At 44.3% G+C, this 14,001-nt stretch overlaps 1 protein-coding gene across 1 annotated transcript in view; it reads right to left on the bottom strand.

Moving 5' to 3' along the window:
• LOC113902124 (multidrug resistance-associated protein 4-like) overlaps positions 1-10,108 on the bottom strand; it is a 137,115-nt gene extending 127,007 nt beyond the window's left edge. Inside the window, 2 exon segments of the mRNA XM_027557078.1 lie at positions 9,344-9,464; positions 10,005-10,108. Of these exon segments, the coding sequence (XP_027412879.1) occupies positions 9,344-9,464; positions 10,005-10,060 (177 nt within the window). The 5' untranslated portion in view covers positions 10,061-10,108.
• Between the last annotated feature and the right edge of the window lie 3,893 nt (positions 10,109-14,001).

Below are 14,001 nucleotides of genomic sequence, written 5' to 3'. Positions count from 1 at the left end.
ACCATCAACTAAAAAGAAATAAAACAATTGAGAAAATATTCATTATCAATCATGAAGCTAACCGAATTAAAACTTTCTTGATAAGCAGGAACAAGGTCAAACACTGTCCCTTAAACCTTTCCTCTCTGACATCAGTGTATCAGATCAGATCAGATCAGTCACTCAGTTGTGTCTGACTCTTTGCGACTCCATGAATCGCAGCACGCCAGGCCTCCCTGTCCATCACCAACTCCCGGAGTTCACTGAGACTCACGTCCATCGAGTCAGTGATGCCATCCAGCCATCTCATCCTCTGTGGTCCCCTTCACCTCCTGCCCCCAATCCCTCCCAGCATCAGAGTCTTTTCCAATGAGTCAACTCTTCGCATGAGGTAGCCAAAGTACTGGAGTTTCAGCTTTAGCATCATTCCTTTATACCACATGTATATTCTTTCCACAAACCAATTGAGAATAGAGTTCTTACTCTTTCACAAGAATTCTTCACAGCTCTGAAATCATAAAGGATCTTTAAAAGTGCTGAATTTAATACCACAACATCCATTACTCAGGATTATCTGAGAGTCTGAGTCTCTGAGGCAGACTTTTTATTTTGGCCACACCCTGTGGCATGCAGAATCTTAGTTCCCAGTCCAGGGATCAAAAACTCTCTTATCTGCATTGGGGGCATGGAGTCTTAACCACCGGACTTTGAGTGAAGCTCATGGTAGCCATTTCTTGATAGAGTTCTTGGTATTCAGCCTCCTGAAAGCACCTGATATTGGGTCCCACCTTTTGCTTCTTAGGATAACTTCTTGCAGGGTTCAGTTAGAAACTAGAACTTCTGCAGTGGATAGAATTCCTCCTCCAAGTTAAGGTACTTGAAACATTTATCACCCAATTTCCCCACATCTCATTCATGGAAATAAACACACAAAAACAGAAGCTAGGTAACAAAGAAAAACACTTGAGTGAAACATATAAGCAGAAAAGAGTGAGCTTGTAGGGAAAAATTGAACAGGCAGTTAATCTTTAGAACTGGGGTGTTCTAAAGTGGAGTTGAGAAAAATCCAGAGATAAGGAGTAAAAGCAGTGAATCTGGGAAATCATAACCACCAGCATTCTAGATATCCTAGCCTTCACTAATCTTTTACACAGTGGTCTTCATCCTGACTGCACCTTAGCATCACCTGGGTAGGGATAAGGGCACTCTGATGCCGGAGGCCCAGCCTCCCGAAACTGGTTTAGGTTCAACTGACTGGGTGGAGCCTGAAGATTCCTCTCCCTGGAAGAGTCTGGATGCAGAAACTAACCCCATGTAAGCATCTGCTAACCTCCATTCTTGCACTGTCTTGGCATCTGAGCCTGGAATGGGTATAGACCTGCTATGAATGAGTTACAATGATCACAAAAAGTTTTAACCAGAGTCCTATGACACATTTCATGCTTCCAGAAAAATCCTTATAAACCCAAGTCCAGAGATTACAGCATTGAAATTGAAAATTTTCATTCTGCACAGTAGGAAAACTAAAATTTCAGATAAAACAATATTTAAAAAAAACATTAATAAAAAGATGAGTCAAAATTAACCTGGAAAGTTATCTCTAAAAGGAGAAGGAGAATTAGAATAGAGCTAATAAGGATATCAGCCTTCTTTAAAGGTAGCCTTGTCTTGATTTTGGAATCAGGAAAACATTATACAGAATTGTAATTATAAAAGAACTAATTTTTTAAAAAGCAATTCCTAAAATTTCAGAGTAAATTTAAATAAAAGTACCTAAATATCTACCCATCCTGTGGGGTCAAAGAGCCATACAAAAAAGAACCATCAAAAGTGGTTTTAAACAAAACAATTTGAAAATACATGCTCTGCGTGATACACCCATGTGAAGACAGCATGAACTGCCAAAAGATAAATCTTATTATGTTTTCAGAAGTCACATTATAAGGTAAAACAAATTGTTGATATCATGAGAATTGGACTTAGACATGGGACAAAGAGAATGGATGATGGGAGAAAAGAGAGACAGATGTAAGCACAATAAGATGAAGTAAAAAAAAATAGTGTCCTGTATCTGATTTGGATTGGAAACACCCATATAAACATATTTGCTTACCTTAAAAATGTATTCTAACTTGGTCTAATGAAAAAAAGCCAAGAAACAATAAGCAAGAGCAATAAGCCCCTCTAGCATCCAGACTATAGTCTTTAAATACCATTTCACACTAAAAGAAGACAGGGCTGCTTGGAGAAATGGATGATTCCAGGGCTGAGCAAATGCTGTACAAAATGAACTAGAAACATCCTGTCACACCAGAAACTAAAAAACAAAACAAACAGAAAAAGAAATTAAAAAAAAAAAAAAAACCTAGCCAAGACTTCTAGAGTATGTGCAAAAGACTTATGACCTAACCTGAATATACTCCCACTGCCCAAAGATGGCCAAAGGTTGACACAAGCATAACAAATAAAATGGACTGAAGCAGATCAGAAATGTTTAAATTCATGAGCTCAAACTGACAGTCACAAAACCAAACGAAACAACCAACCATGAAAACTCACTAGCCCCTCTCCTCACTAGAGGAGAACCAATTCCCCATTTGGAAAACAGGTTTTAAAAACGGAAAAAATTATTTTCCCCTACTTTCCCTATAAACACTATAGTTCAGCATTAACCAAAGAGCTTAGAACATCCCCACTTTGCAATACTTAATAAATTAATGGACCTTGAACAAGGATCATGAATAGCTCCAACATCAGTCACTCACACACATACACACACACACAACAGATGTTATGTACCTTATACAACCCTACCTCCTACATAGACAAAAGGGGTGAAGAAAATCCAAATGAGCTATATCAAACTTCTAGACCTAAACACCAACCTAAGGTGCCAGAGGAACAAGTTAATTGACACAGGAGGAGATGCAATCAGCCAAATCCAGGCTGTGGGAATCTCTACAGGACAACCAACCTAGAGGCTCGGGGTGGAGGGGAACAGAAGGGCAATCTGAATAACCTGGGTCAGCCAAGTGTACCTTATTTAATACTGCTTCCAGCAGAAGAGAGGAAAAGACCACTGTGAGCACTGGCTAGATACTAATGATATTAAAGTTAATATTTATGCATAAAACAATAAAGTGAAAGTGAAGTCGCTCAGTCATGTCCAACTTTTTGCAACCCCATGGACTGTAGCCTACCATGTTCCTCTGACCATGGGGTTTTCCAGGCAAGAATACTGGAGTGGGTTGCCATTTCCTTCTCCAGATCTTCCCAACCCAGGGATTGAACCTGGGTCTCACACATTGTAGGCAGACGCTTTACCATCTGAAACCACCAGGGTAGTCTATAAAAATAATGTTTATGCTAAATATGTTTAGTGGGGGGGGGATTCCACATCTTTTAAAGATACATACTAAAATATTTATGGATAAAAATATTTGATGTCTTGGAACTTCTTTAAAAGAATTTTGGGAAGTGAGGGTGAGTTTCAGATGAATCAAGACTGCTCATTATGGCAATTATTGAAGCTGACTTAGGGTGACATAGGGGCTTATTTCCCTTTACCCTTCTGAGTTCTTAGCTGAGGATCCCTGTAATAAATGGCAGAATATCAAGAGGAAATAAAACAGAAGTTTATTAACATGTATATTTCTGATACACATGTGAAATATCAAGAAGAGCTAACTCCCTGAGATAGCCCAAGCCACCACCTTAAATCCCATCTCCCCCTAAAGACAAAAGAAAAGGTGATGGATCACCAATGAGAGGTTAGCAGGAGAAGCAGCTTGAACTACAGCAGGGTTGGGTGTGTTATACAGATTTCATCCTTCTTGAAGACTGTCCTTCAACAGGATTCTGCTGTAATTTAGAGCCATCCTTCTTTTTCTGGTACAGAGAGGGAGACACCTTTACAAATGGAGATTTCCTTTATCAGTGTAAATGTCCCTCAGAAGAATAACTTCTACTCTGTCTTCAGAGTTTCTCCTGTGTCTATTTCTGAAAAACAGAATCAACTCACAACAATCTTTCTGCCAGAGAGCCCTACTCTGGAGTGACACATTGTGTTACCTTTCCATTCTATTTATTTTTGTATTTTTGAAATGTTATTAAAAATCTACAGGAAATTAAAAACAACACACACACACACACACACACACACACTATAGAAAGCAGTTGACAGAGGGGCCAGAGCTGTTGCTATAAAAGCAGCTCCTCTTGGCTCTGAGCCTCAGTGGAGGCTGTGGGAGGAGAGGACAGAACACAGAGAACAGGGGTCTAGCAGTCAGAACACCGCGCCTCAGAAACCAGGTGGGCCACCTGCCAGTCACAGGACCCCAAGCCCATCGTGTGCCCTCCTGAGCCTCCAGGTCTATATCTGTGAAAATACCTGCCGTGCCTCCCTTGGAGGAATCCTGGGACACCTAAATGAGCTACAACAGCACAGAGTGTGCTGAAACCACCATAAAAACAAGGATTTTTCATCACTTTTATTATTAGAAGTCCTGGTAAGAGACTTACTCTATTCTTAATGGCAGAGGCTGGATTCACAAAGGCTTGGAAAACTCATTGTTCCTCACAGGAGACCACAGTGCAACAAGAACTCTTGAGAAAAGTCATGTGTAAAACCAAATTTTCTAGACTGTAATTAAGATTTCACTTCTACCTAGATTGCCAAAATTTTTAACCATTATGAATGCAATCTTTCAAAAAGAGTCTCCTACTTCCCTGACTACATAAAGAAAATCGATCGAGGTGGGTGGAGGAAACAAGTGAAATAGGTGAGGGAACTTAAGAGGTACAAACTCCAAATTATAAAATAAGTAAAAGGGGATTGGGGGCAAAAAATAAAAATAAAATTTAAAAAATAAATAAATCACAGAATTATACAACATAGGAAATATATTCAATAATATTGGAATAATTTTGCACAGTGACTGTTGGTAACTAAACTTATCATGTACTGTATAAAATATTAAATCACTAATTATGGCAGAATGTGAAGAGGAACTAAAAAGCCTCTTGATGAAAGTGAAAGAGGAGACTGAAAAAGTTGGCTTAAAGCTCAACATTCAGAAAACTAGGATCATGGCATCTGGTCCTATCACTTCATGGGAAATAGATGGGGAAACAATGGAAACAGTGTCAGACTTTATTTTTTGGGGCTCCAAAATCACTGCAGATGGTGACTGCAGCCATGAAATTAAAAGACGCTTCCTCCTTGGAAGGAAAGTTATGACCAACCTAGATAGCATATGCAGAAGCAGAGACATCACTTTGCCAACAAAGGTCTATCTAGTCAAGGCTATGGTTTTCCAGCAGTCATGTATGGATGTGAGAGTTGGACTATGGAGAAAGCTGAGCACCGAAGAATTGATGGTTTTGAACTGTGGTGTTGGAGAAGACTCTTGAGAGTCCCTTGGACTGCAAGGAGATCCAACCAGACCATTCTAAAGGAGATTAGTCCTGGGTGTTATTTGGAAGGAATGATGCTAAAGCTGAAACTTCAGTACTTTGGCCACCTGATGTGAAGAGCTGACTCATTGGAAAAGACCCTGATGCTGGGAGGGATTGAGGGCAGGAGGAGAAGGGGGTGACAGAGGATGAGATGGCTGGATGGCATCACCGACTCAATGAACATGAGTTTGAGTGAACTCTGGGAGTTGGTGATGGACAGGGAGGCCTGGTGTGCTGCAATTCATGGGGTCACAAAGAGTTGGACACGACTGAACGACTGAACTGAACTGAACGGATGAATAACAGAAACTAATATAACATCGTAAGCCAATCATATTCATTTTAAAAATATTCTTTTAATTTTACATTAAAAACTTACATATGCTTAGAAAAAGAAAAGAAGGTAGATATAAAAACCTAATTTATAACTCAAGGTCATCACTGTGGATATTACTAACACCTAATGGCTAACCGCTAATGCTATGCTCTCAGGAACCAGCAGGGCGCACACAGCAGGTCTGCTCGGCAGGTCCCCTTCTGCTTGGCTCAAGGCCCCCTCCTCCTCTCCCTTGCTGTGTGGTCCTCAGTGGTCGCTCTCAGCCCACAGTATCTTTGCCACCAGCAGCCACTCCTCAGCTTCCTGGGTTGAGCAAAGTGAGGGACACATGGAAGAAAGGATTGGGAAATAAATGCAAAGACCACTCAGCTCTTGGAGAACCGGCCGTGAGTTGAGGCACAAAGCCCACTGTGGGATGCAGAGGATTCTGTTTACTTCCTGCCCATCAGCTGAGCTCCAAAGTGAAGGTTTACACACACATGGGCTTCCCACAGTCTCCAACTGGACCAGAGACCATCAGCAAAAGTGGCTTCAAACAAAGGCCAAGTGACCAGACAAGGCTGGGCCACTTCTAAGAGTCCTGGGAAAAGGACACAACTCCTGGCAATACCTCCCTTCTCAGGGGAAGGGACTGGCTCTCTGAGGTTACCCCACTTACACATCAGCAATGGAGACTTTACTTCTCAGAGAGAAGCACTGATGACCTGGGGAGGTGGTCTCTGTGACTCTGGCCCAGGCAGAGGCTTCAGGCTCTTCCTCTCCACACTGAGCACCCTGGGCAGGTGGGGACCTGTCCTCTCCACCCACAGTACCCATGGAGGTGCACACAGGGGCCAGGGGTGCTGGGAGCTCTCCGGCTGTTCTGTTCTAATTAGGGGTGACCATCAAGGGCTCCATAGCCTGCTACTTGTTTCTCTGAGAGGAAGAGATACTCCTCAGTTTTCAAACGACAGCCCATGGAATTGTCCAGGCCAGAATACTGGAGTGAGTGGGTAGCCTTTCCCTTGTCCAGGGGATCTTCTCAACCCTGGGATGGAACCCAGGTCTCCCTCATTGCAGGAAGATTCCTTACCAGCTGAGCTATCAGGGAAGAGCTTCTCATAGGACAGAGGTTTTCGTATCTCAAAATCCTAAAACCCTAAAACCCTCACTCTGGACTGGTGTCACCCTGCTTTCTCCCACTGGTGCCGCCAGGAGTACCTGGGAGGCCCTGCTCGTGCTGTGGGTGGAAAGACCCCACTGCTTGGGATCATGGATGATCCACGGGGCATTCTGTGCAACTGAGGGATTAAAAGAAGGCCAGAGGTCAAAAAGGAAACATGTTTGTGTTTTAGAAAATCCTGGGCTGAGTTTAGATCTTCCACCATCTAAAATATAAAGAATAACAAGCAGTATAGATTGATCACAACATGGGAAGTTGCTTCATAAAATCAATTATTAACTAAGTATCACTGCTACTAGTACTAGCAGTACTGCCACACAGATGAGCCCCTAAATTTATGTCCTCTACTCCCCACTTCTCCGCCATGACCACCCAGAGACCAACCTTCTGAAAGGGCCCAGGGCTTTACCAGTTGTATCTTATGCAGCCCCAGGCCTGGCCTTCCTGGATCCCCAGCAGGAAGTATTACTGGGGCTGGACAACTTTGAAATCAACACTCCCAGCACCACAGTGGGGAGGATTTCCTCTCAGGAAGAACCCCAGATCCTGCAGCCTCTCCCTCTATGTCCGCTTCTCCCATGAACTGCCACAGCCAAGACCCAGGACTCATATTAGAATGGGATCCATCCAAGGCTTAGCGACCCCACTCAAGGACTAACAGCCCAGGACAGCAAGAAAAACCAGCAGCTCAATTCAAACCCAGCCACATGGGCTATGCTTTGAACCCACCTGACTTTAAGACTCTTTAGCATCTGCTACCAAAGAGAAACTAGAGAACCAGGGACAGCAGAGAAAGACCTGCTCTAGGATATGATCCAACATTAAACCCGGAGGCCACTCATCCAACCAGGCACCTGGCATGAGCCACAGGCAGACACTGAGGCCCCAGGGTTTCCTGATAAGCAGAATTCATGAGAGCTCTGCTGTGTGAGGTCAGGAAATCCTGTACAAACAGGCCACACCAACTTCCCACCTGTGTCTTGCAAACAGACTTACTGTGACTATGTGGAAATTCCATGACTGGGACAGCTGCACACGGGACAAAGAAGGGCTGGGGCAGCCTGATGGGCTCCTGCTCCCTCTCCCACCCCCTGCCCTTCACAAGGCACTGCAGTACCTAGGTGGTCAGTGCCCTCTCAAAGGCGGCACCCTGCCCCACATACCTGTCCTACCCTCTGGCACAATGGCCAATCTTTTTCTGGCATCAGTGAGAACATCCTCCAGGACCATCTAGTCACCTGGGAGCTGACAGATTCTCTGTCTCTCCATTTGTGTGGGGCGGACTTCACCTGCCCAGCTGCCCATTGCCCGCAGTGCCCTTCAGCACAGCACAGCCTTTAAACCAGAGCCACGCCGCCCACCTGCAAATGACCTGGCCCACCCACCTCAACCCAACACAATGGACTGAGGACAGCTCACACCTTCTGCACCTTCCATCCCTCTTGCTCTCACACACTCACGGCCTGCCCATGTGCCTAAGGCAGCGCTAAGGACCATGGAGAGCATGAGCCACCCAGGGGGGTCAGCAGCAGACCCCCAGCAGGCTCAGCCAGAACAGGGGGCTGACAGCCCTGTGTCCCCAGGTGAACTGTCCTCTGGGGGATCTTGACCCAGGATCTTCAGGGTCATGGAGGTCACTGACCTCACAGCTTTCTGCCTCTGGTTTTCCCTGCACATTCCCTCCTACACCCTCTGCCAATGCCAGGCTATCAGGACTCCCCCTTCAACCAGGAATCTGCTCCTGCAACCAGGGAAAGAAAGCAGTGTGGAGGGTGCACAGAATTCACGGTGAAGTTGGAGCTCTTCCTCATGGGGGCTTTGCTCACAGTGCCAGCCCATGGGGAAGAGGGAAACCTGGGGCAAGGTGTGCTCTTAGGAGTTCTGGGCACCTACAGGCCAGATGCAGGGCCCTGGGTTCTGTTCCCCTGGAAAAGGAGCGGCGATGGTATCTTCTTAGAAAAGCATTTATCAGATGTGACCTGGTCAAAGTAACAATTTTTACCTTGTTAAACTATAACAAAGCGCCATAAAAGGTAGTTTATTCTGGGCTCGGGTCCAAATTACCTTCCTCTAAATCACAGGGCACATATTGCCTGAGGTTGCTGGAATCTTCTTTTGGTCAAAGATCAATCAGCGTTTATACTGAGCACCAGGAACTTTCTACCATAATATAAAATGTCTTTTATTTCAAGGCGATCCTTCCACAACACCCTTTAATCAGTTAAAAGAAGAATAGTAACCCCTGGAGTCCAGTCCTTGCCCATTCTAAAGATGAATACAACCTCTGAGCTCTATCATATTTCCATGAGGGTTTATCCTCAGACCTTAGACCACTGGCCTCTCTCCCCACTGGTCCCATCCACCTCAGTACAGAGACACAAGCAGTGCACAGTATGAAAATGTTTTACCTCAAGAAATGTAAACATTCCCCAAATTAAATAGGATTTCCAGTAACACTTTATGACTGCTTTCATTAAGGAAGGCTCCTGTGCATCCTTCTGGGCTCTTTTCACTTCCTGATCCCAGTGCCTGCGATGATAAACAGAGCACAGTGAAGAACAGCATGTCCACCAAAGGGGAAAGGGGGCGGGGTGGAGTGGGAGACGAGCCTGCACTACAGGGCGCTCTGTGGCTGTGCAATAGATGCTGGCTACCTGCTCACAGGGCTCCTGAAAGACGAGCGGTGCAGACTCTGAAGCACCAGAGAAATAGGCCTTGAAGGAAAAGTTCCAGATACTGGAAACAAGTTCCTGCCAAGCTTTGCTAGACTCACAGGTCATGAGGAGCTCAGGAGGGTAAACACTGTCCTCCAGGGACCCCACCTCCGATACAGAGCTTGGCCTCCAGGGCCGTGGCTGAGGGCTTCCTCCACATCCACAGATGCACAGGGAACACGGGCTCCCCCAGCCTCCAAAGTGGGCTAAGCCTGGAGTCAGCTTGAGGGGGTGAATGTGCAGTGTCAGAGGAGGAGGCTCAGGAGAACCCAGAGGAAGGCAAAGCCTCCCCCAAACCTTTAGCCCCACATGGAAATTCTCACTCTTCCTCCCTCTCTCTGATGTCTGTGCTCACCCTTGCAGCTCTTCTCCAAGGTGCTGGGAGCGATCTTCTGGAAGCACTGAATACATGTCATCTGGTTCTAATTTCCGTTTGTGACCAATTTTAAACAAGGGGTTTAGCCACCTGTTAAACATTAAAAGGAGACTGACATATATCCAAATTACACATCTCTAATTAGAAACCTACATTCATGGACATTGTTAAAAAAGAAGTCTACATTTTAAATATATAAAGATACAGGGGGAATTTAGATATGTGCTTACATACATACATTCTAGGAAAGTCATGCTGGCTTATACATGGTAATAACTTAAAAGCAGGCTGTTTGTGGCCTACTGAACATACACTGTACATCTGCTTTAATTATTAAGGAAAAATATATCTAGAAATGAAAATAAAGTAATGGTGTTTCAGAGAAGCAGAATAGAGCTGAATGGCCATTGTGGGTAAGGCTGTAGATACGTTTCTGTATTACTGAGGACTTAAATCTTCTGAACTGTATCAGATTCAAGGATACCTACATTGTACTAGTGGTAAAGAACCTGTCTGTTAATGCAGGAGATGTAAGAGATGCGGGTTCGATCCCTAGGTTGGGAAGATCCCCTGGAGAAGGAAATAGCAACCCACTCCAGTATTCATGCCTGGAAAATCCCATGGACAGGGGAGCCTGGTGGGCTACAGTCCATGGGGTTGCAAAGAGTCCATATGACTAAAGTGTCTGAGCACCAGTCATATTCAAAGCAATTTCAATCCTGATGTAAAGATCTCCTTAGATCAGCTGTCAACGGAGAAGAATTTTTACAGGCAATTATCTTTGGACACAAAACCCTGAGCCTAACAGGCTCTGGACCCTGAACTCCTTACAGTCCTGTCAAACCCCCCTCAGCCAGAATGCTCACTTGAGCCTCTTTCTGACCCCAATCTTCTGAAGACAAACTCAAGATAAGTAACACCTTCCCAGCTAAAGTGCACAGTTGATTCTTCTTACGGTCCTCCTTGGTATCACTCCCTGGCAGATTCATTTATTTTAAAAAGTAACATTCAAACATCTAAAAGGGCTGAAATTTTACTGACTGTTGGATCTGTCACCATCAGCCTCAGTCGGGGAATAAATATAGCCCCAGACTTTCAGGGACTCCACTAACAACTGACAACATCACCAAACTACGGTTTAATTCCTCCATGCCCAGGCTTCTGCTCAGGGACATCAAGGTTGCCCACTGCCACCACACCCCTGCAAAGGCGTATGTGTTAGTCAAATCCCTGTTTTCTGGGAGTTCAACCAACTGTTCACTATGAGCCCTCCACCTACAGGCATGGCCAACTCTAGGTAGTTATCATGCTCAACGGCTGTGGGAACAGGATCATACCAAACACAGAGGGGTCTGGTTATGCAACCAGTACCCTGGATGAAAGGGTGCCACGATGAGCCTAAACTTGACTCAAGAAAACCCAAAGGCAGTGTGTGCACCCCTGAGGGATGTTTATTCCTCAAGATCCCTGTGACAAGGGCCACCTATGTTGGGCCATCAATTGTCTCCAAGAAAACTCTACCAGAGGACACTGGGCTATAGGTGGTTCACACCCAGATCAAGGTTACATTCAGATTTTAATTACACTCGCACAAGCTGTGAATCAAAGGGGGCTACTCATCTAGTAAGGAGAGGAGCTGGACTGGTAATAGCAGTTGTCTCTCTTGTAGGATCTCTGATGAGCCTAGAACTAGAAAGGATTTATAATCTCATAACCATAAAAAATAAAGTCAGAGACTGGCTTGGGTAAGTAGAGGACCCAGTTCTAACCTTAGAATGACAAAATCTTCACTAGATCCTCTGGCCCACATGACTCTTGACCACTACAAAGCTCTTGATTACCTGCCGGCTGATCAAGGGGGAATCTGTGCCCCAGCAACCATTTCCTGTTGTTTCTATGTTAATACAAGCGGTCTGATAAAAAAAGAGGGCATCCCAACTGCCAGAGAAAGCCGCTTGCAGACAAAGACAAATATCATACGGTATCACTTATACATATAATCTTTAAAAAATGGTACAAATGAACTTACCTACCAAACAGAAATAGAGTTACAGATGTAGAAAACGAACTTATGGTTACCAGCAGATAAGGGAAGAAGGGACAATTGGGACAGTGGAATTGACATATATAAACTACTATATTTGTGTCTGACTCTTTGTGACCCCATGAACTGTTGCCCACTAAGCTCCTCTGTCCATGGGATTCTCCAGGCAAGAATATCGGAGTGGGTTGCCATCTCCTTCTCCAGGGATTCTTCCCAACCCAGGGATCTAACCCAGGTCTCCTGCATTACAGCCAGATTGTTTATCATCTGAGCCACCAAGGAAGCATATATAAAATAGATAACTAATAAGAACCTACTGTATAACAGAGGGAACTCTATTCAAAACTCTGCAATAGCCTTTATCTTTTTTTCTTTTTTAAAGAAAATAATCTTTTTTAAAAAGTGGATATGCTGCTGCTGCTGCTATGTCACTTCAGTCGTGTCTGACTCTGTGCGACCCCATAGATGGCAGCCCACCAGGCTCCCCCGTCCCTGGGATTCTCCAGGCAAGAACACTGGAGTGGGTTACCATTTCCTTCTCTAATGCATGAAAGTGAAAAGTAAAAGGGAAGTCGCTCAGTCGTGTCCAATTCTTAGCGACCCCGTGGACTACAGCCTATCAGGCTTCTCCATCCATGGGATTTTCCAGGCAAGAGTACTGGAGTGGGGTGCCATTGCCTTCTCCGAAAAAGTGGATATATATATAACTGATTTACTTTGCTGTACTCCTGAAACTAACACAACATTTTAAATCAACTATACTCTAATAATTCTTTTTTTTTTTTTTTTAAGAGAGGCCACTTGGCTAAATGCTCAGAACAAGAATGGCCTGAACAAATTTATGACAGTTTCAAAAGAAAGATCCCCAGATTCCCAGAGCTTCTAAGGCCATTCTTAGAGACTTTTCCAGTTACTCTCCTTCTCTTGCTCTTTGGTCCATGATTCCTCAATTGTCTCATTAATTTTATCTCTTGGAGAACTGAGATAATCAAGCTGCAGATGGTCTTTACCCATCCTGCCTCTCCAGATGAGGGTAAAGACCTCTGCAGATGATCTTTACCCTCCTTCCTCTCCAGCAAGAAAACTGGAAATGGGTGCCAACAAAAATCAAAGTCTCCACCTTCCATTTCTATGCACATACATTTTCAAAATCAATAAACAGAATGTGCTTTGAGAGTTTCTTGCCCTACCTGAAATTAAAGAGACATTTATCTGTTTTGCTATTATTTATGGTAACCACACACATATTCCTTCTTTTAGGACCCTCTTTCCTTAAGGGACATCAAATAGCCAAGAGATGTAGCCACATACACTGAATATACCACCATCAAAACAAACATAGGAGCTGCCATCCCCCTGGGGATCCCCTAGGCTATCCCATAAAAGAAGTATCAGAATTTGTGGGAAAGATGAATGAGTTAGAGTCGAGAAACAAAAGATCTAGTAATCACCCAAGTGTGATTAAAGTCCAAAGGTTCAGGCCTGTCTTTCTGTAGTCCCAGCTATTAGATGAAGACTTCATTTAAGAGCTTCAGCTCTCTGCAGCATTTTTCATCTGTGTGTTTCCTCCCAGCTCAGGGATCCTTCAGTGGTTTCAGAACCAAAGGACTCCTGGGCAGGACCATCTACATCAAGACCAGGCACTGCTTCTCTGAGCTAGAGATCTGGATAAGACTCCATAGGTTTCATGGACCCCATTCCCAGGATCTGGTCTTCAAAGGTGGAAGTGGAGATATTTACAATAGGGAAAGGGGCTGTGGTCAAATAGACACTCTGCTCCTGGCTGTGTGTCCCAGGAAAAAGCAAAAGGTGTTCCAGAATGGTGTTCGCATTCATTTCATTAAAAACAATTGTGTTTTGTAAGCACATGAAATTGGCCTCGACTAGGTACCAGGACAAATAGTCAACCACACAGGGAGGGAGGCAGGGAGA

The sequence above is a fragment of the Bos indicus x Bos taurus genome, chromosome 12 (genome assembly GCF_003369695.1).
Source record: "Bos indicus x Bos taurus breed Angus x Brahman F1 hybrid chromosome 12, Bos_hybrid_MaternalHap_v2.0, whole genome shotgun sequence".
Classification (NCBI taxonomy): Eukaryota; Metazoa; Chordata; class Mammalia; order Artiodactyla; family Bovidae; genus Bos; species Bos indicus x Bos taurus.
This window is presented reverse-complemented; position numbering and strand designations above follow the sequence as displayed.